At 46.1% G+C, this 22153-nt stretch overlaps 1 protein-coding gene across 1 annotated transcript in view; it reads left to right on the top strand.

Annotated features, from left to right (window-relative positions):
• Positions 1-22153, top strand: part of LOC147751527 (glioma pathogenesis-related protein 1-like) — a 908719-nt gene that overhangs the window by 184845 nt on the left and 701721 nt on the right. Inside the window, exon 2 of the mRNA XM_086938633.1 lies at positions 5356-5595. Within this exon, the coding sequence (XP_086794759.1) occupies positions 5356-5595 (240 nt within the window). The remainder of the gene's footprint in view (positions 1-5355; positions 5596-22153) is intronic.

Raw genomic sequence — 22153 nt, 5'->3', positions numbered from 1 at the left:
TTAGTAATTGATGGACATAAAATCGTGGAGTGAGTAATGTGTTTTATCTAGGAACCCGATCAATATTGTGACCTTATGCCCCTATACGGCTATAATAAATACATATCCCTATAATGGCATAATTATCAGAGCCATATTTTCAGTAACTCGCCTCTGCAGTCCATGACACAGCAGAAGCCACTTCCTTAGATTCCTAGATAGCACACCGAGTTCTTTCGACATACCAAACCCCCAGCAACCTGGGAAAGCCCCACTTGCTTTGTTTTGATTAGTAATAGAACTCCTGCGAGCACTGTAAGAACGACCAGTTCTTAGTGACAACTTTATTGACGTCTTATGTCCAAAAGTTACGTCAAACTCGGCACCTTTCAGGTATAAATATACCAACGTTGCCTTAAGCAAACACGCTGTGGTGGTGAATACTGGAGCAGAACAGCTGTCCCCTTGCAGAAAGCCCAGCAGATGCGAGAAGCCCACAGACGTTGCCCCTCCTCTTTGACGCGCTGAGAAAGACGCTGTCTTTTCTCCTGCCGAGAAAATCCAGCTCCGGCGTTTCCAGCCTGCCCTTGCGGGTGACTGGGATATCGGGTCCTGAGAGGGAGATACCAGACCTCCTACATTCTATTCCAGAGGTACGGTGCTGACTGAACCCTTAGAGAGAATTCTTGAATCAAACTCTTGTCAAAACCAACTTAAGTTAAACTGCTACTTATTTACTCCCTCCCATGTATTAGGCTTAGGTCAGGTACACCGGGGTAGGCGTAGTTAGAAGCACCAGTTGAGGTCGTTGACCAATGTATATATGAATGTATATATTTTATTCATTTTAACTATCTTATGGCTAAGAAACCATATCAATGCTTTTACAGTATTATTTCGTAATACTCCTTTTACTGTACGCACTTTTCATTATAACAAGTCTTGCAATTGTAGCAATTCATTTCTCTTGCATGAGAAAGAAGACTGTTCAATAAATAATATCTTTTATTGAAAACGCCCGTCTCTCTATTCTCTGCACCCTGGTGAAATTAACTCTGCACAACTGACTGAGTGAAATAGCTGTCTATTGTTTCACACGACTCTAGAGATTGACTCTTATTCTGGGGAGCAAAGTTGTCATGTTTATGCGGTTGTCGGAAGCTGAATTCCTTCTTGTCTGAGCCAGGGAAGCTGATCACTTCCTATTCAGTCAAGAAAGTTTCCAGTGACCTCTGAGCTAGCTGGCGCAAACCTAAATTAAGTCTAACATAGTCAGTAGAGACCTAGAAGACCTCAGTCCTACGTCTACACTGCTGTTTATGTTATTCCAATGCGCAGGGCCTATAGGGAAAATAGGAACTACACTACAGAGGTGGTCCGCTGTATAAAGATCAGCGTAGTAGTCGCGGAAGGCTGCGGCGATGGCCGCGTCTTCTGTGATGGGGGCACCGTGGCTAGGCTGGAGGGTTCGGATATGTTGCCTCTGGCCTTGCTCCCGCAGTCTGCTCGCCAGCAATTTCCCGCAGCGGTCCCCTCCAGTATAGTACGCGTGTCGGAGGCGCATGGCGGCATATTCCGCGACATCCTGGTCTAGAGCCGCCAGCATTTTCCGTTCCGTGCATAGTTGACGCCACGCCCGTGCTGCCTCAGTGCGCTGGTGCATCTGTTCCAGTTCATCTGCTACGCTGACGACACCCAGCTGATCCTCTCCCTGACCAACGACCCCGCCGCCGCCAGAGCCAACCTTCACAAAGGAATGAAAGACGTAGCCGAGTGGATGACGACCCGCCGCCTGAAACTGAACTCAGACAAGACGGAAGTCCTCATCCTGGGTTCCTCGCCCTCCGCCTGGGACGACTCCTGGTGGCCCCCCGCCCTGGGCACCGCACCCAAACCGACAGACCACGCACGCAACCTGGGCTTCATCCTGGACTCCTCCCTCACCATGACCAGGCAAGTCAACGCCGTCTCCTCGTCATGCTTCAACATCCTGCGCATGCTACGGAAGATCTTCCGGTGGATCCCCACCGAGACCAGGAAGACGGTCACCCAGGCCCTCGTCACCAGCCGACTGGACTACGGCAACGCCCTCTACGCCGGAACCACCGCCAAGCTCCAGAAGAGACTCCAGCAGATCCAGAACGCCTCAGCCAGACTCATCCTCGACATCCCACGACACAGCCACATCTCCGGACACCTGAGAGACCTGCATTGGCTCCCCGTCAACAAAAGAATCACCTTCGTCCATCCTCACCCACGCACACAAAGCCCTACACGATCAAGGCCCGAGCTACCTCAACAACCGCATCAACTTCTACGCTCCCAAACGCCATCTCCGATCAGCCAGTCACGCCCTCGCCGTCGTCCCCCGCATCCGAAGAACGACAACAGGAGGAAGGTCCTTCTCCTACCTGGCCGCCAAGACCTGGAACTCCCGACCGACCGACCTGCGCCTGACCCAAGACCACCTCTCCTTCAGGAAGAAGCTCAAGACCTGGCTGTTCGAGCAGTAGCAGCACCCCCCCCAAGCGCCTTGAGACCCACCGGGTAAGTAGTGCGCTCTATAAATGTCTTTGATTGATTGATTGATTGCGCTATCCTCCGCTCCTGACTGTCGAGGGTCGGGCCCTCAAAGAGGTCTCAGGTGGGGACCCCTTTTCTGTGTCGTCTCGGGGGCCCAGCTGCGTCTAAAGCGACTGTTTCGGAGCGCGGCCAGGGGCGCCGAGTATGTAGTCTCCTCGTCCGCCGGCAGCGGCGTCTGTCTGCCAGGGGTAGGCCTCTCGCGCCAGCCCTCCCTTCGGGGCGCCTAGGTAGCCGCAGCCGGCGGAGCCAGCATCCGGGCCCTCGGGCAGGCGGACCGGGGCCCCACGGAAGCTCCGGTGTAGGTCTCTCGTGCTTCGGCGGTGGCCGTGAGTTTGGTGGCTGTGCAGAGGTCGGCGCGCCGAGCACGGGCCGCAGGCAGGGGTCAGCCCAGGGGTGGTGGGCCTCGGCACGCATGTGGGGGTCGGAATCGCAGCAGGGGTCTCTCTGGTTAAGGCCCCTATGTAAGATGCAGGGCCCTTTTGCCTCCTTCTTTCGCGCCAGTCCACTTCCAGGTCTGCTAGGCCCAACGCCGGGGGCCGAGCGTGCCCCCCGAGTCTCCCCCTCGCCCCCCTCGAAGGTCCTCATCACCTCCGGTTTTCGGCCGCTTCAGCCCCAGTCACCGAGGCGGGCGCCGCCGTCTCTCGCTTGGCTGCACCTCCCGTCGTCCCACCGCTCAACGCCAGGCACGGCTCCACTGCCCCGCACCGCCGCCCGGCGTCTCTCAGCAGCAGCCCAGGCCGTCGCTCATTCCTCTGGCTCTCGGGTCACTTGCCTCTAGGCCGGTGGGGCGCTGGGTCTCACAGCGCAGGCGCCCACTCAGGTCGCGGTGTCTTCTGCGGGAGTCTGCCGGGCCGGAGTCTTGGTGGGCCCGGAAGCTGGGACCTCGAGTTTCACGACCTCCGGCCGGTTCACCCTCGTTTCACCGGCCGGGTCGCGGCAGCTAGAGCTAGGGCCTCTATTTCACTCCTGGCCAGGGATCACGGGCCACTGGACCCCGTCGTGGGCTCCGCAGGGAGCGGGACGACCGTCGCTCCTCCTAGGCGGCAACCACCGGTCCGGGCAGGGCCGGTGATCACACCAGGGCGGCCGCCATTTCAGGTATCGCGGTCGCGGGTTTTCACCTCCGCTGGGTCCCCCACTCGGTCAAGCAGGTTCGGTAGCAGCGCCGGCAGTGCAGCCCACTGCTGCAGTCAAGAAGGGACCGGCAAAGCGGTGTTTGGGGAGGGTTAAGCTATATCGAATGCTTCAAACGAGGATCGGGGCAGGGAGCCACAGAGACCTGCGCCCGATCAGGTCGCCATCTTGACCGGAATGCCTTTTTTAATATGAAATATTTTGTGCGCAGTGAGTTTTATTTTGCCCGTTTCAGGATGAGAAACGGTTAATTACACTAGTAAATACAAATTGAGGCTTGTGAACTGGTAACGAGACATGAAGTATTTTGAGGAAATAGCCAAATGTGTCCTAAGTATTGCGTGCCAGTTCTGCAAATAAATGGAATGAATCCCTTTTGTGTCAATTGCAGACTGTTCTCTATATATAGAGGCATATGAACTAGTAACAAGAGCGATAAGTATTTGTACTATGTTGGTCTGATTGAACTCACGAGCAGCCCATATATTGAATTAACTTTGAATCTTCTTTCAGTTGAGAAGGGCTGAGGAAATAGCCAAAATGCATCCTGCGTATTGAGCGCCAGGTCTGTAAATAGTTGCAATGAATCACTTAGGCCTCAAGTGCAGAGTATTCTCTTTATATAGAGGCATATGAACTGGGAACGAGAGCGTGAAGTATATTGGTCTGATTGAACTCACTTGTAGCCCATATATTGACTGAAATTAAGTGCTCCTTTCAGTTGAGAAAGGCTGAGGAAATAGCAGAAACTTGTCCTGAGTATTGAGCACCAGTTCTTCAAATAAATGGAATGAACCTCTTTTGCCTCAAGTGCAGACTCTTCTCTTTATATAGATGAATTGTGACAATGTTAAGGCATTAGCGGTGGCACCTGTGTCTACACCCCCAGCGTTCTGGTGCTCACCGGTAAAACCGCAACTGTGCTGGGTAATTTAATGTGGGGGTGAGTGCGTGTGCACGTGTGTGTGTGTGTATGTCTATACATGTGAATAATCAATACACAAACTTAACTTACCTGTGATCATCCTGCTTGAAAAAATAAATATTAGACATTTTTAGAAAACAAAAATATTACTCACTGTGCCCTGCCACCTCAACATCCAGCAGGTCGAACAGGTCCTATTCTCTGTCTAGGTGCCAGCCCAGCAGAGTGTCAGCTGCCACTGGATACCTGTGCTGTGTACACTCCGCCGCACTTGCCCATAGAGCACCTGACATTACCGCCCCTTACCAGGTCTGCCGAAAGCTGGCATCATGTGGGGGAGATGGCGCTGCACCCAGAAAATAAGTGCACCCATCTCCTTCTTGCTGATAATGGGGCACGGCTTCATCCTGTGCATCAGGAATCTGTTGCACCATCCAGTTCTTTTTTGCCAGGAAAGATGGCAAGATTCATGTTTGGGCTACAAGCTGTGCAAATGGCGCTGCCCAGGTCTTGCAGATCCTAATTTATAGATTTTAGCCGGGTCTTTGTGCACCAAGTACTACATGAAACACTTAACCGGGCCCAGATAGCAAACCGAACTGACTTTTATCACCGAGAGCCCTGCATGGATTTCACAGTGGATGTAATCATGTTCACAATTCAAAGTTTTGGATATACAAAATTCCGCAGTTCAAAACATTTTCTAACATTCACATTTTTAACTTTTGTTTCAGACCTGGGATCCAGCTTTAGCAATTACTGCCATGGAATGGGCGAAAAACTGTACATTTACTCATAATGCCTACCTTGATCACAGTGAAATGGCCCATCCAACGCTCTCAACAGTTGGAGAAAATATTTGGATGGGAAAGGCTGGTACACAGCTTTCTTTTACAGCTGAGTTTGCCGCTGAAGAAAAATTTTATGTTTACAAATCAAATACATGCATGGATCGCTGTGGCCAGTATACCCAGGTAATTTTCTGTATTTTATTATGATATTTAAAAAAAGAGAACCTTGATAAGGCTCCTATATAGTCAACATTCTTCTATCTGTTGCCGATGCATAGTATACTTTATACCATGGCTTTCTTATGCTACCATAAGTGCAGCAATGCCGTTAATACAGTCTAACTTATGTGTTTATGGTTTAAAATTATCAGTGCTCTGAGCTATCGAACAAAGTTCATGCTAATACTTAAACTACAGGAACTCATTACAGGATCAGACAAATGCATTCACGCAGGCTTTTTTGAGAGGTGTCGCAGCAGCCTTCTTCTGTTCCTCTATGTGTGTTTATTCGTATTTTTACAGTGCAAACCTACCCAAAAGGCAAAGGAGCATGTTGCAAGGTCAAAGATAAGCATAATGTCAACAGGTGTTTGAGATAACTCTGAGTTGTGGACATTTATGCATTCTGATGTAGTGCTTGTTAATAGGTGAGTATTGAGGTTATCTGAAAGGTGTACTGGTCGTGATGTCTTTGTAAATGATGCAGCTGGTTTTGAAGCTGATGTAGGCCTGCAAGGGGAGCCATTCTTCATTTTGTAGGTGATGTGTTTCTTGAGGTTGATATTGAAGTTCAGAATGAATCAAAATGACTTGGCATATGGTGAAAGTTGGTGCTAGAATACATCATGGTTCACATAATTGAGCCAAAGTTTGTAATTTTATTTTTTTTGTTCTTGGAAAATAACAGGAATACTCTTCCAGGGGATCCTCATCTATGGCCATAAGCACTAAATATTCCTGCACACATACAGGGATTCTATAGCACTTTATATACGTTGTACAAAAATACCACATTTCATTTGGTTTAGGTTTTAAAAAGAGGCCAATTACATACAATTATTCGCTTTACAAAAAAAGTGACAATAGAAAATGTTTCACAAACTTTAAGAAACAGAATGTGAATTAAGGGCTATATTAGACAATAGACTACAATGTAGAACATAGGAAAAACTGAAACTGTGCCTCACAATGCACCCTGTATCCCATCATGCCCCACAGGTGGCAGTTAGATGAATTCATTGTTTTGGCTCCTGGAGAAGGGATTCCGGTGACCTTAGCTCTAACTGTTTGGCTTTAAATACATTCGATCTAAAACCTTTACTTTTGTGATTCATTTGACTATATCATAAAAGACATGGAATAGATTTCAACCATATTCTGACTGAAGACATAATTTTTCTGTGAGGATTCCTACACTTTTTGTGAAGTACCCTGCTTGTGGGAAGAGGAAGGCCCATTCAGATCCTCATAGTGTCTGCATTGTCTATGTTGTCTTAAAGATCATGTTCCAGAAGCATGCTGCCACTGCCAGAAGTTCTCCAGAAAAACACCCAAGGACAAAGAGAACATCAGGCTGCATGTTCTTCAAGCAAGAAGACAGTAACTAAGGGCCTAGGGGAAGGTCAGTCTTCCCCCAAAGCACCCTCCTCCTGCTCCCAGGACTCCCTGAGGGTTAGATCCAGGGAAAAATACCATCGGAAGAAGAGGTGATGCTCCTGATCGGCTTTGAGAAGCATGACATTGAAGTCGGTAGCTTGCACACTTGCTCGCCATTGACATCAAGACCATACTTAATTTTGTAAAAATCAGGATGGTTGCTGCTGAAAGGAAAAGCCACCATTTACTTCAAAGCCTTCATGGATGTCGAAAATAAGACATCCGTCATCAAAGCATCACTCGACATCGAGAACTAGATCTCCTTCTACATTTATTTTATTTATTTTAGCGATTTTTACAGCGCCTGGTGACCCGTGGGTATCCCCGCGCTATGTAGCTTGAACCTAATGAGAGGGAAGGTGGCTGAAGGGTGTTATTTTGGAAACAAATGGGTCTTGAGTTTTTTTCGGAACGCAAGGAAGTTGGATTCCAGTCTGAGGGGGCGAGGGAGTGCGTTCCAGCCTTTGGCCGCCTGAACGGAGAATTGACGACCTCCTGTGCGGACTTTTTTGAATCTAGGAATGAGGACTAGATTCTCATTTTGAGATCGTAGCGATCTAGTGGCTATATAGGGTGTAATCATTTTGCTAAGGATCGCTGGGCCTGAGCCGTTATAGAGCTTGTGAGTGGTACATATAGCTTTAAAGTGCACCCTTTGGCGAACAGGGAGCCAATGCAGGGTTTTAAGGGCTTGTTAGCACAGGCGATTAAGAGCTAAGGAATAGAGGAGTGCCTCAAATTTCGAACTCAAAGTTCTCTCATACTTACTCATCTTTGTGGGAAAATACTCTGAAATCATCCTGCCATGCGCGCCAACTCTTAAGGGGTTCAACATCTCCTGTTTTTTTTGCCAAGCTCGCCACCTACTACAGTGTCTTTGTCTTCTCCTCCACTCCATCCTCGAACACCATCACCTTCTCCTCCTTCTGCTCCTATCAAACTTTTAAGAGATAGGAGTAAGTATGCACCTACTTCTCCACCTAGGATTACATGAAGGTCCAGAAGTCCAAGAAGGCTGCAACATTATCCCTCTAGATCTAGAGGTAGATCTAAGAGACCATCTAGGTAGAGACCTGCATTTCATACTTTATCCACATGGTCCAGTAATGATCTAGTAGAAAATAACATTCTTCTCAAAGAAGACGTTCACTATCTTGAACATTAACTACTACACGTTTGTCTATCAGAAACTGTTCACCAACTCTCTCAGACTCACTCACAGCAAGGCTCTCTCTGGTTGACGACCTCATGACTTTTAATGAAGTTCTGGTACAGGAGCAGCAAAATTAAATATTATTTGAAACATATGATAGGTTGGTGCCTGGTATTTTATATGTGAGTTCCTGGAGTACAACATCTCAAAATCCAGTTGTGATTTCAAAGTGAGAAGCTGTATTTATTCGTTGCCAGAAATAGTTTAGACAAAAAGCCGACAGGTGTTTCGCCTGTATGGCCAGCGGCCAAGGACTTCCTCAAGGCTGATTTTAGGCAATCAGAAATAGTATTGTAAACAACATATGTGAGAACCTATTCAAGAGATAAGGTGAGAAGAGAAGGGAAAACAGTCAAATTAGTGGGGTCCGGGAGGGTAAAGAAAGCATGAGATAGCAGGTTACGGGTAATGTAGACCAGTATAGTTGTGTCCACCCCAGTGACAGGTGGGGGTTAAGTGAAGGAAATAGGGAAGGTGGGTTAGAAAAGAGAAGAGGGGGAACGAAAAGGAGGAGAGAAAAGATGGAAGAAAGAGATTACAAGGAAAGTCAATCTATAAATTAACATCATCATTGCGTAGTATTGTCAACGAAATATGGTGAAACATAACAACTATCATGCATGGCATGAAAGTATCCTGTGAGATTCATCTTCATATTGCGAAGCTAAGACCAAACTTCAATAATTAGGCATACAAACAGTAGTCCTAAATAAGTGTGTAATACATATTAGGGCCTGGCGACGCATCCTCATATTAGTATCATCGAAGACAATACTTCATTTGTTTATCATAGGACAAAGGTCACACATAAATATGTAATATATTTCTTTGAGGCTAAGCCAATGGCAGAGTTAGTAATACATGACTTGCCCAAGGTATAGTAAGGAGAATTTGTTCTAATTTAGCAGAGGCGGTTGGGAGAGAGGGTCAAATGAGGTAGGTAATACTGTTTGCCTATCAAGGCAGATGAGTACTTACCAAAATGTCTTGCAGCAAAATACTCAGTGTGTCTTGTGAGAGAACGTAGCCTGTGAAAAAAATATGAGCAAAGCAGCAATAGGCGAGATCTTGCAGTCACAAGATATGATTACAGATAGGGTCTCATGGTGGAAAAAATCCCACCCGAAAGGTGTGGTAGATGCTATGGTCTAGCTACGGTGGTGCAGGATATAGGTTAATTAGGAACATCTGAAATAAATAGTTATATTGTGCCAGCTATTATGGGGATGCAACTAGAACACAATGTCCTGAAAGGTGAAAGTCAATAGACAATTATAGATAGCATGCACATAGCATTACTTGGGCGGACAAGAAGGAGGTTACTCGTTTTTTAGTCAAAAGGTAATTACTCATCTTTATGTGGTAACATTAGTTTCAAGGTCGGACATATACAGTTAAGAACAGCACTGCATAGATTGTAATGACAACCACATGGAACTTGGTACAACAAACGTGAATAAAAAGTGCAAGTGGCGACGCAAGTGAAAGGAAAACAGCGTTGTTGACGCACTGTGCATAAGGTGCAAACTATTTACAGTGAGTGGCTTAACGGCGCATGTGACATTGTGATATCACAGTGGGCACAGGTGATTTAATTTGAACATAGAGCCACGAAGAAGAAGGGCGCCTATTGGTCAGGCTGTTAGGTCGACGGCGTTTCGATCCGGAGCATTTCGAATCATCATCAGGACTGGTTGTCTGAATGAGGGAGTGCTGTGAAGAAAGGGAGGAGATATTAAGATGCGCGAATGCTCACAGATTATCTTAGATCAGGCACCATTCCTGTGGGGTTACAAATACGCAATACCCCTGCCATCTTTACAACTGACCCCTTGTTCCGGACGAAATTTAGCCATCTGGCTACAACCTGCTCCAGACATTGGATGGTCCTTGGCATAGACACAGCCATCGAACATAGCCGCTTGGAACTCCTGGAAATAGCAGAACTTGAAAAACAAATCTTGGAAGACTCTTCTCTCTCTGATGCGAAAAGTCTTTTAGAAAAAATCAATACCACAATTGGTACCTTTAACACCTTCGAACTCAACAAAAAAAACAACAAAATCCAAAAAGACATCAAGAATTACAAGGTGGAAAATACTTACCCTTACTTGGACGAAGCATTTTACAACACCCAATACATTCCACCTAGAACACGTAATTGGGGCCGCTTCAGAAATAATCAGCGGATAACATTTTCGGGTTCGTCAAATACCTCAGTTGAAGACTCGGACACGGACAACCGCCCAGGTACCTGTGCATCCAACAACAGACCTCCACCTCTTATCCCGGCTGGTTTTTTAGGGAGAGGCCGCGGACGCGGACATCCACCCCCTCAGAATCGTCCCAACAAAAAATCGCTAATACCAACTGCAACTCCCGGGAGAACGACAAACACGCAACCGGTTCTACCAATGGGGGCAACAACAATAGAAGATGAAGATCCAACAGGGACCACTGATTTACAAATACCAATCTTCAACCTATCGGATCATGTGTTCAGCAACGATGAGATCAATCTTTTATCTCGAAAACTAACATTCGTACCCACTGAACGCACAGACTTCCTGGACCTTCAATCCAGCCTTCTGAAATTCTTCAGACGGATACGATTAAGACACTACTTTGCAGATAAAATGGAATCTGCACCTCCAAATCCATCGCCCTTCAGACCGCCATCTACCTTCAACCCTCCCTCACATGCCATGCCACCTGAAATCTTGGCATTTGAACGACTAGTACTCAAAGACGTGAGGGACCTCAAAACCCAATCACAATTTATTCCTTATAACCTCCGGCTGACTGAGAAACTAGCCCTGAAAACGTTGAAGGAAAACAACGATATCATTATAAAACCGGCTGATAAGGGAGGAGGTATAGTCATTATGAGCACAACCAAATACGACAAATACGACCTAGAAATTAAAAGACAACTTGCAAGTCAAGAACACTACCGACCTCTTCCAAAAGACCCCCTCGAAGACATCTGGAGCAAAATACTATCCGTCACCACGGATGCCAAAGATGAAGACATCATCACCAAAAAGGAATTTGGTTTCCTCAATAATTCCAACCCCGCACCCCAGTACTCTACGTCCTGCCCAAAATACACAAAGGCAGTTTAAATTCACCGGGCGGACCTATTGTTTCTGGGTGCGGTTCAATCCTGGAACCACTTGGAAAATATATAGACTCCATCATCAAATCTTTTGTCCCTGAAACTGACACCTACATCAGAGACACAATGGACCTCATTAATACCATCTTGAGGATCTACCCTTTGACACCAACTCACAAGTGATGGCAGGATTGGACATCGAATCCCTTTACACCAACATCCCCCATGATGAAGGCTTACAGGTCATCCATACCTTACTCGTTTCAAGACCACAACCCACATGTATCCCCACAGAATTCATCATGGATCTTCTCCGAATAGCATTGAAAAACAATTACTTCCTCTACCCAGACACATTTTTTCTACAAATAAAAGGAGTTTCAATGGGCGCATGTTTCGCCCCGAATTTTGCCATTCTGTTTGTCCATCACCTGGAAAATCTTTTTTTTTTTGGGGGGGGGGGGAACAAGGGGAACCCAATAAATGGCCTGGGACCTTGGGTATCAAGTATTTTGAGTAAAACAAGTGGTTCCCAGCATATACAAATAAAGTTAGAGATAATATATAGACCACAATGGGCTGCTATATAATGCAAAAACTCCCTTGCCCAGCCGGGCAGGGAATGTTTATTCAAGGAATAGTTTGTCTCAATGCATAGGTAAAACAGGTAACCAAAGACATAACGGTTGCTGTAAGGCACAGTCCTGCGCCGTATGTGAGAAAGGAAGTGAAAAAGACCGTGAGTGTGAACAATATCAGGCAAACAAAAGTGAGCTAACAGGCCACTGATACACATTCAAATCAACAGTGTGTCCTGGAGTGAATCTTCCATACAATAATAATACAGATTCTAAGTATGGGACACTCTAAATGCAGTCGACGGACGTTTCGATCCCTAGCTCTATCATAGTGGGATCATCTTCAGGACTTTTGAAATAAAAAACATTTGCCTGAATGTAACCTTTAAGCATAAAACCGCCAGACTTGTGTCTGTTGGTGGGGTTTTTTCTTTGTAGGATGTCTTCACTTGTTAAGGTAATAGCCCAACATCCATTTTAGATATTGCGTTCTGAGCCCAACTTCAGTGTTAGTCAGCCGGGAAGAATTTCAGGCTATGCTTTGTTTTATCAATTCTCATCAGACTTAGAATATATTTCTTGGGAAATAAAATAATTGTCCCAATTTCATGCGTTTATAAGAAATATGCGAGATTTCCTGCACCAAAATTGCTTCTATAGAAAAGGGGTCCGAGTTAAGGACTAATTGGTAATTTAAACTGTGCCCATTCGGTCAATGCCGGTTTTCATATTGATTGTAAGCTCTCAGTTTAACTGCAGTCGGTGCTGCTCGTACCACGTTCGGGACGTTACAGCTGATGGCTTCAGAAGCGGCCAAAAATGTAAAGGTCCGCTCGAGGTCCAGGTGGCTGTAGATGAGCCGGCGCGATCCTGCTGATCCCAACGCGCCGGCTTAGTCCTTAACTCAGACCCCTTTTCTATAGAAGCAATTTTGGTGCAGGAAATCTCGCATATTTCTTATAAACGCATGAAATTGGGACAATTATTTTATTTCCCAAGAAATATATTCTAAGTCTGATGAGAATTGATAAAACAAAGCATAGCCTGAAATTCTTCCCGGCTGACTAACACTGAAGTTGGGCTCAGAACGCAATATCTAAAATGGATGTCGGGCTATTACCTTAACAAGTGAAGACATCCTACAAAGAAAAAACCCCACCAACAGACACAAGTCTGACGGTTTTATGTTTAAAGGTTACATTCAGGAAAATGTTTTTTATTTCAAAAGTCCTGAAGATGATCCCACTATGATAGAGCTAGGGATCGAAACGTCCGTCAACTGCATTTAGAGTGTCCCATACTTAGAATCTGTATTATTATTGTATGGAAGATTCACTCCAGGACACACTGTTGATTTGAATGTGTATCAGTGGCCTGTTAGCTCACTTTTGTTTGCCTGATATTGTTCACACTCACTGTCTTTTTCACTTCCTTTCTCACATACGGCGCAGGACTGTGCCGTACAGTAACCGTTATGTCTTTGGTTACCTGTTTTACCTATGCATTGAGACAAACTATTCCTTGAATAAACATTCCCTGCCCGGCTGGGCAAGGGAGTTTTTGCATTATATAGCAGCCCATTGTGGTCTATATATTATCTCTAACTTTATTTGTATATGCTGGGAACCACTTGTTTTACTCAAAATACATCACCTGGAAAAGACACTGATTCTAACGCCAATTAATCCATTCTTTGACAACATCAATCTGTGGCGCAGATATATAGAAAACGTTCTATTACTGTGGACTGGCACGGCTGACACACTACGGCCCTTCATTGACCTGCTTAACCACTGCCAAGAACACCTCAAATTCACCAGTGACTGCAAACAAAATGATCTGCCTTTCCTAGATGTGACTATCCATGCGGAAGAAGGGCTTCTGGGCACCACCCTATACCGAAAAAAACACTCTTTTGCTTTATTCTAGCTACCACCCACGCGGATTACGTGACGGACTACCATATGGACAATTCCTCCGAATCCGCCGAAATTGCAAATAGAAAAAAGACTATTTTAGGGAAGCAGATATCCTCACAAAAAAATGTATACATCGCGGATACCCCAAACGGTTGGTTACCAGAGCAAAGAAAAGAGCGTGGTACTGCCACAGAGAGCACCTCCTCACTATCCAACCCAAGAAACCAATGTCAAGGATCCCTTTTGTTTCAAAATTCAGCCCTCACAGCAACAAAATAAACAAAATTATCAGAAAAAATTGGCCTCTGTTGCGCTCACATGAACAATTCAAAGATGAACCCCTTTTTTCATATCAACGTGGCAATAATTTAGCCAACCATCTGGTACACGCTATCACCTGGCCAAAAAACAAACGTGAAAGGAACACTATTACAGCGTCCTGGGGCCTAGACCCTATTGTAGGGCACTATAAATGCCAGAGTTGCAGCGTTTGCAGTCTCACCACTAGCACAAAAGAATTTGTTGCCAATAGTCGTTCATACAAACTGAAAAAACATACGAACTGTAGATCACAAAATGTAATCTATGCAATTAAATGTCCGTGCGACTTGATCTACATTGGACAGACAACACAAATGATCAAACAACGTATCATTCAGCACAAGAGCCGCATCAATTGCAAAACCATGTCAGCCCCATTGGTATCACATTACCTACAGCACAACCATCTTGACACGGACATGCAATGGCAAGTAATTGAAAAACCTACTATGCCCATTCGAGGAGGGGATATCAGAACTCTCCTCAACAAGGCAGAATGCAAATGGATGATGATTTGTGATTCCATCAATAAAGGACTAAACACTATTGATGAATGGAATGGCACTGTCACTACTTGAACTTGCCCCAACTCTATTTTAACCCTGATCAATCATAGAGCTGCGCTATCTGTTCTGCCATTGGCTTTCTGAACCCAACACCTTCCAGCCACCGGCCCCTGAACTGTTTTCCAAACAACTATATCGCGTTCCCATGGCTATGATGCTCCACGTCTCATTACGCGAGCGCAGCCACCTTGCCGGTCTTCAACCGGGACGCGTCACCACAGCAACCAACCTTGCTCCTCCCTTTACTGATTGCCCTATCCCTGCTCTCCGACACCAGCACACTGCTGCTGACGTCATTTTCCCGCCCCAAGCCCTTGGTCCCGTCCCCGCCCAAACGCGGAAGTGTAATAACAATCCCCGATCGGCCTGGCTCACAACTACTTTTACCCGTGACCGCCGAGACGCGCTGATTAAATCAGGTAACCATCGGCACCGACCTCATTACTCTCCCTTTGACCTATTCACATATGGGTGCTAATAGTTATCTTGCACTTACTCTCCAGTGCACACGCAGCACGGTTGATCCCTACGGCCGGCGAGAACGCTGAGTTCCCCAACAAATACGAACCAACACGGCTGATCCCCACGGCCGGTGAGAGCGCTGAGGTTTCCAGACAGGTATGTGACTTTTTAGTCTCTACCCACCGTGGCGCTACTCTCCCATGCCACACCGAGTTGTGCTCCACGCTCTTAATCTGCTCACCTAGCCATGCCCTTTCCTCCTCTCTCCCCAGCCCTCCCAGCAGTCCGGACTCTACTCATACTGAGACTCCCCAAGCTGCCTTAAGTTATCCTCCAATTGTTGGTTACAAGATTTCCCCTCATCGAGGATCCTCCAAGGTAACCCCCAAAAATCCCCTTTTTCCTGCTCCTTATCTGGGCACACAGGCCCCCCTCCTTAATATCTCCTCCCTTCCTTCACAGCACTCCCTCATTCAGACAGCCAGTCCTGATGATGATCCGAAATGCTCCGGATCGAAACGCCGTCGACCTAACAGCCTGACCAATAGGCGTATTTCTTCTTCGTGGCTCTAGATTCAAATTAAATCAACTGTGCCCACTGTGATACCACAATGTCACATGCACCGTTAAGCCACTCACTGTAAATAGTTTGCACCTTATGCACAGTGCGCCAACAACGCTGTTTTCCTTTCACTTGCGTCGCCACTTGCACTTTTTATTCACGTTTGTTGCACCAAGTTCCATGTGGTTGTCATTAAAATCTATGCAGTGCTGTTCTTAACTGTACATGTCCGACCTTGAAACTAATGTTACCACATAAAGATGAGTAATTACCTTTTGACCAAAAAACGAGTAATCTCCTTCTTGTCCACCCAAGTAATGCTATGTGCATGCTATCTATAATTGTCTATTGACTTTCACCTTTCAGGACATTGTGTTCTAGTTGCATCTTACCTACCCAGTCCTGACTTGGTCTATGGGGTATACTCCTGTCTTGTTTATGAGCTATTATGGGGAAGCATAAGGTTAAGAAATATGTTCAGAACTAAAGCGGTGAATGAGAGAAATTGTTGCCGTAAATGTCCTATTATTTGGGACATCCGAGTTGTGCCAGAGAATGCAGCAGTTCGTAATATGTAATGCTTTGCGGTGGCTAAGAGAGTGATCATGAGTAAGGACGGCAATATACGTATTCAGAATTGACAGTATACGGTATAATGATATGACCAGTGAGCTTAGGGACGGGTGGGAGTCCAGTTGAACGCTCGATTTGAGGTAAAAGGAATTTTCATGGTCAAATGTGTCCCCTAACGTAGACCCCAACGGCTCCGTGTACGTGCTTCAAGTACATGTAATTTCCCTCCACAACCAGCTATGAAGACGCAAATACATTTGCGTCCAACGTTAACATGTCCTCTATCAGATCCACCATGAATGGATCGATAATTCTGTTCCTAAGTATGCCGTGCCACCGTCTTTACATGGTGCACTTTCACGTTTTCCTGGCTCTGTTGAGTTAGGCCCTGATTTCTGCCATCGAGCCCTTACTGCCTTCTGCCTCAGAAAGCTACAGCCTGGATCTGCATCCGTGACCCTTGCCTTACTCTCTGCGCGGCGAGCGGTGCCCGGCTCGGCCTGCTTGCCTGCCAAGACAATTCAGCCTTCAAGTTATCTGCTCCGCTCCTCGAAAATACATTCCTGTCTATTGATTTAGGTAAACACCTCCCCAGCTGCAGAGCAAAGGGCCCGACCTTTCTGTCTCTATGCAAGTAATTCATTGCTCCTGTTACCATGGTAGGCCCATGGCCCCTCGCATTACACGTAGACACATAGACACATATGCACGCACTAGCAGTCAGTATAGAATAGCCTCTGCCCGAAAGACCTTTCCTTCTAGATAAAACAGTTCTTCAACACAAGATATCAGATATGATTTGGGATTAGGTTGTTCTGACACGCCAGACTTCTGTCTCCCCTTTTGGTGCTAAATGTCAAGTCCCCTTCACCCTCCGGTTCCACGTCAATCACACGTCATGTTGCCTGCGCGCGCATCCAGCCATATATTTCTGCTGACACTGCAGGATTCCTCTATGAATCCACCCACTTGTGACACTTTCATGTGACGTCTCTAGCACACACCTCCGTGTACGCCCTCGTGCACGCCTTCCGTTACGCACATGTGTTCTTATCTCGTTTCTTTCAGCTGTTACGCCTTCTGTATCCATCACCATTGTATGCTTTTACTATATATAATGTGCACTGTTAATAAAGCATTGTCTATCCCTTCCTGAACCCTCGTGGTGATGGAACATGATACCATGGTTCGAACCATTCCATTTCATGGAATAAAAAACCCTTATAAACCCAGATGCCACGGACTCTGCCTCTCATTTGATTGAGCTATTTTATTGAACTTATACCGCATAGAAATTAAGAATACCGTAATATTTATTTACCACATAATTGGCGCCCGAACAGGAACCCCTCCCCCACCTTACACGCCGGCGATGCGTTGCAGGCCTTGCCCCCTGCCACAGTCGTGACGGACAATTACGCGTACCCGCAGGATTTCCTGTATCTCCCTCAGGCCTACGGAGGTGACAGAGACTGCGATCGACATCCAGACGAGGCGGTGAGGAGTGCGGAGGATCCCGACCAGAGCCCAGCCGAGAGAGCAAGGTCCGAGGTGTCTAGAGGCCCACCAGTTCCGAAGTACCTACGTCACGTGTCGAGTCGAGTCCAGTCCGGTCCAGTCCAGTCGAGTTTCCGAGGCCTTCCGTTCCGTGCTTCCCGGTGAGTACCGTTGCTGGGGACGCATCTAGACGGGTGCATTAATTTGTGTCCGGTCAAGACGGGTTTGGGTACACAGACCCGGTCTGCACTGTTTTAGCAGTGTATCTGTACTGTTTAGCAGTATATCCAGTATGCAGTTATCTAGTTATCTAGTTATTGTTGTTCGTTTTCGAAATGTTTAAATGTGTTTTTAATGGTCGTGGTATGAGTGATTGTTTGATCTTCATTCCTGTGTTTATTGTATGAGTTGTGTCCAAGTTCGAGTAAGTGCCAAGTATCAAGTATCAAGTATCGAGTTACAGGATGCCTCTATTTTCGAAATTACGTCAGATAGGAACTAGAAAAGGGATACTTGAGGAAGCTGTTCCCATCCCACCCAGGGACACTCCCGGTTATTTTATGTACCACAAGCATGGCTTAGATGCCGTATTATATCTCGACTTGTGGGTGGATTACACTAAGGACTTAGCAGAGAATCAGAAATGGCCCGCTACAGGGACATGGGATGCCGAGTGTATCATGAGAGTAGAAGAAGCGTTGTGGAAAAAGAAAGCCAGACAGTCACAGAAAGATGCCATTGAATTATGGCGTAAAGAATCACACCGACGGACAGAGAAAGCGCTCAGAAAAGCAGAGAAAAGTAGAGAGGATTCTGAAAAAGCCAAAGAAAAAGAGCTACTAGAAGAAGGAGAACGAGTTCGAATGGAACAACACGACAGACAGAGTAATGCCATTTTGACAGGATTGTATCCAGTCCTGGCCGAGGGCCTGCCCAAGGCGAAGGCGACCCCGGAAACACCGAAAAATCTGCCCCCTCCATTGGTTCCGACTAAATTACGTCATAAGACCGCAGCAGACATTTTTATTTCGTCCTACTTAGATGATGTAGCTCCCGCATATGCTAATGTACCTGCCCGTGTACCACCTGCTGACGGTAACCCGCCCCCTGATCATCCGCCCCCAGGTCTGCTTCCTGCACCCGCTCCCGTTGTTCCCCCTGGTACTCAACAACTGCATCCATCTAATCCTTTTGGGACTGACACAGTCCAGGCCCCAACCCAGTTACAGCAGGCACCGACCCTACAGACAGGTTATGCTCAAGCCTCCGCCTCAGGAGGTTACCGTACCCCGCCACCAGTACAGCGATTAACTGTTAGAGAACTAGCAATGCAATGTACTCCGAAACCAGTCACAATTGAAAAGCTTAAAGATTATCTTACAGACTGTAGATATGATCCAGTACCAGGCAAAGACGGTTGCATGATATTAGCCTCAATACGTATAAGACGTGCTGCAAACTTTTTAGTTCTATTTCCAGGAATGCCAGATTATCTAGACAGGATATATCGTTTTGTTCAGACTGGGGAGGGTCAGGAATGTATTCACGAGGCCATGGCACATCAGAAAGTAGACACTCAAGGTTTAATATTAAGATTCCTCATAAACTGTTTCATAAGAGAACGAGACCGGCCTGGTGTAAATAAAGAAGAGATGGAGGTACTAACTACATGGGGTCAGAATATTGCAGACGGAAAACATGATAAACAGAAATGTATAGAGGCCATGTACAGAAAAATCCGTAAAGAAATAACAGTATTTCATGAAAGAGAGAAAGCTGAAAGGGAAGCAGAAACAGACGTGAATAAATCCTCAGAGGAGGATGAGCCAGAAGATACAGGTATGGTGGCCTACGTAGGAAAGGGTAGACCCTTTAATAAAACGTTACGCCCAGAAAGCAAGAGACTTTTTCACTCTGCCATGTCAAACCCGAGGACTCCTGAACATCTATTTCAGGCTACCGATAAAGTACTTCAAGAACGAATGGGGTACCATGTACTCAATTCCATGGATGAACAAGAATTAGCCAGGTCAGCAGTACAATGGGCTGACAATTCCGATAGATATAATGATGACGCAGTAGCGCAAACCTTTTTGAATCTTTCCCCAGACGAACAGCGATTAGCTGGTATGTACATGATACAACACCTCCTTACGTTGTATAAGAGCCAACATTCTGATCCAGGTCCCCTACCTGATGTACTAATAGAGTTACTAATGAATAAATGGAGAGGCCTAGGTACCGATTTAATTAAAGTAATTTTAGAACATCGACACAGATATAGTGCTTTCCTGAATCCACAGTTTGTTTCAGCTCCACCCCCAGAAAGGAAAATGTTTTACATAGACAGACGGAATCCCTTACGAGAAGTGCACCCAGTCAGGAATGATGATAATACCCTTACACGTGTGTATGTATACACGCCCATAACTAAAATGGAATTATTGGAAATTAAGAAAATAGTGCCCAGTCATGATAAAGACCCTGCAGGTTTTCACCGCGAAATAAAAGACATGTTACTCATGGGAGATTACACCTATCCCGACATTATGAAAATATTGAAAGTTTTATTGCCTGCCGGTATTTACGAGAAACTCAAAGAAAAAGAATGGGAGGTGGGAGACCAAAAGATTGATTGGGCTGCATTAGAAAAGGAAGAAACGACTCGAACCCCAGGTTTAGGTCTTGGGGATAAAACTAAAGCATTGCCAGGATTGTTAGTACAGGTTTTGCCTCGATTGTTAGCAACTAAAAAGGAAGACTGGGATGCAATCTCAGCCTGCAAACAGAAACCCGATGAAGACACTAGTGATTATTATTCCCGATTTGAGAAATGTTTTATTATTAATAGTGGCCTGAAAGCAAGCAGCGAGTCATAACCACACCTTTTTGTATCCAAATTAGTCGAGAATTCACTGCCCCAGGTTAAGAACCGTGTATTGAAAGTCGAGAGCACATGGCAAGCTAATTCGCCTTCACAAATGTTACAGATGTTACAGTACCACCAGAAAAGAATCAGGGAGGAACATGATCACGAACAGAGACGTATGAAAGACACAAAAATGAAAATGCTAGTTGCTCAGTCAGTTCCAGCAGACGGTCATAAAAAGGGCACGACACAACCACAGTTAAATAATTCAGCAGCTCCTGTTAAAGGGACATGCAACTATTGTAAACAGCCAGGTCACTATGTAAACGATTGTACAGTTTTGAAACACAACATAGCCACAGGTAAAACTAAAGAGAGACCGCGTCCTCCTAGACAGGACCAGGTCCAACAACATGTTCCACAGAATATACAGCCTATGCCTATGCAGACTGCACAACAGACCGTAGCGGTATCACAGCCACAGCCCATTGCCGCAACACAACATGCAACGCAACAGATGTACCAGTATGCACAAACCGACTACCCCGATTATCAGCGATACACATGAAACAGCCTAGAGAGGGAGGTTGGCTTGCCTCTTATTGAGGTTCCTGTAGATCAAGAGGGTCCTTATGTACATAGTCAAGTATTAGGGAAAGATAGAAAGTTTTTGATTGACACAGGGGCAAGCAGGACAACAATAAGTCACGACGAGGTTCCGGGGGCACCCCTCTCAGGCTCACAGAATGTTTCCCTTGGATTTTCAGGAAAACCTATTGTTAATGAAGTATCGAAACCTGTTCCCCTTGCAGTTGGTCCATTGTCCCGCACTACAGATTTATTGCTCACGAAATCATGTCCAGAAAACTTACTTGGAATTAAGACTCTGAAATTATTGCATTTCTTATATAGCGCCAGAATCGACCCCCGAAGGGGTATCTCCGCGCTTGCCTTGGGAACCCGTCCTGGTTTTTCCCTGTGAGATAGCCCCTACAGGGCATCCCCAAGGTGAAAGCCAGGCATCCCGCCGCGGGGGGCCGTTGTGGGGATTAAGCAAGCTTAATGCCCAGAGTTGCATAGTGTGAACCCATGATTAGGTCAGGCACCGAAGCGAGAATTATCGAGTCCGTGGACATTTGAGCTCAACACCCTGCCGCGTCGGGAATCGAACCCTGGTCCCGGGTCTGACCTCTGCTTCAGGGTCTGCCTGCTCTAACCAGTGAGCCACACTTCTCCACAAAGCTCTAGGAGCTGTAATTTGTTGTTCTCCGGAAGGAGTAAGATTGTTTTTGCGCGACTTTAAGGGTCACTACGTGTTGAGAGATATTGATCCCAGATTACAGAATGTTCCTGCACACTTATGGGCACAAGGCCCCACTGATGTAGGTTGCATGCACATTACTCCAT

Source organism: Lissotriton vulgaris, chromosome 1_1 (assembly GCF_964263255.1).
Source record: "Lissotriton vulgaris chromosome 1_1, aLisVul1.2, whole genome shotgun sequence".
Classification (NCBI taxonomy): Eukaryota; Metazoa; Chordata; class Amphibia; order Caudata; family Salamandridae; genus Lissotriton; species Lissotriton vulgaris.
Note: the sequence above shows the minus strand (reverse complement) of the source record. Positions and strands in the feature narration are given on the sequence as shown.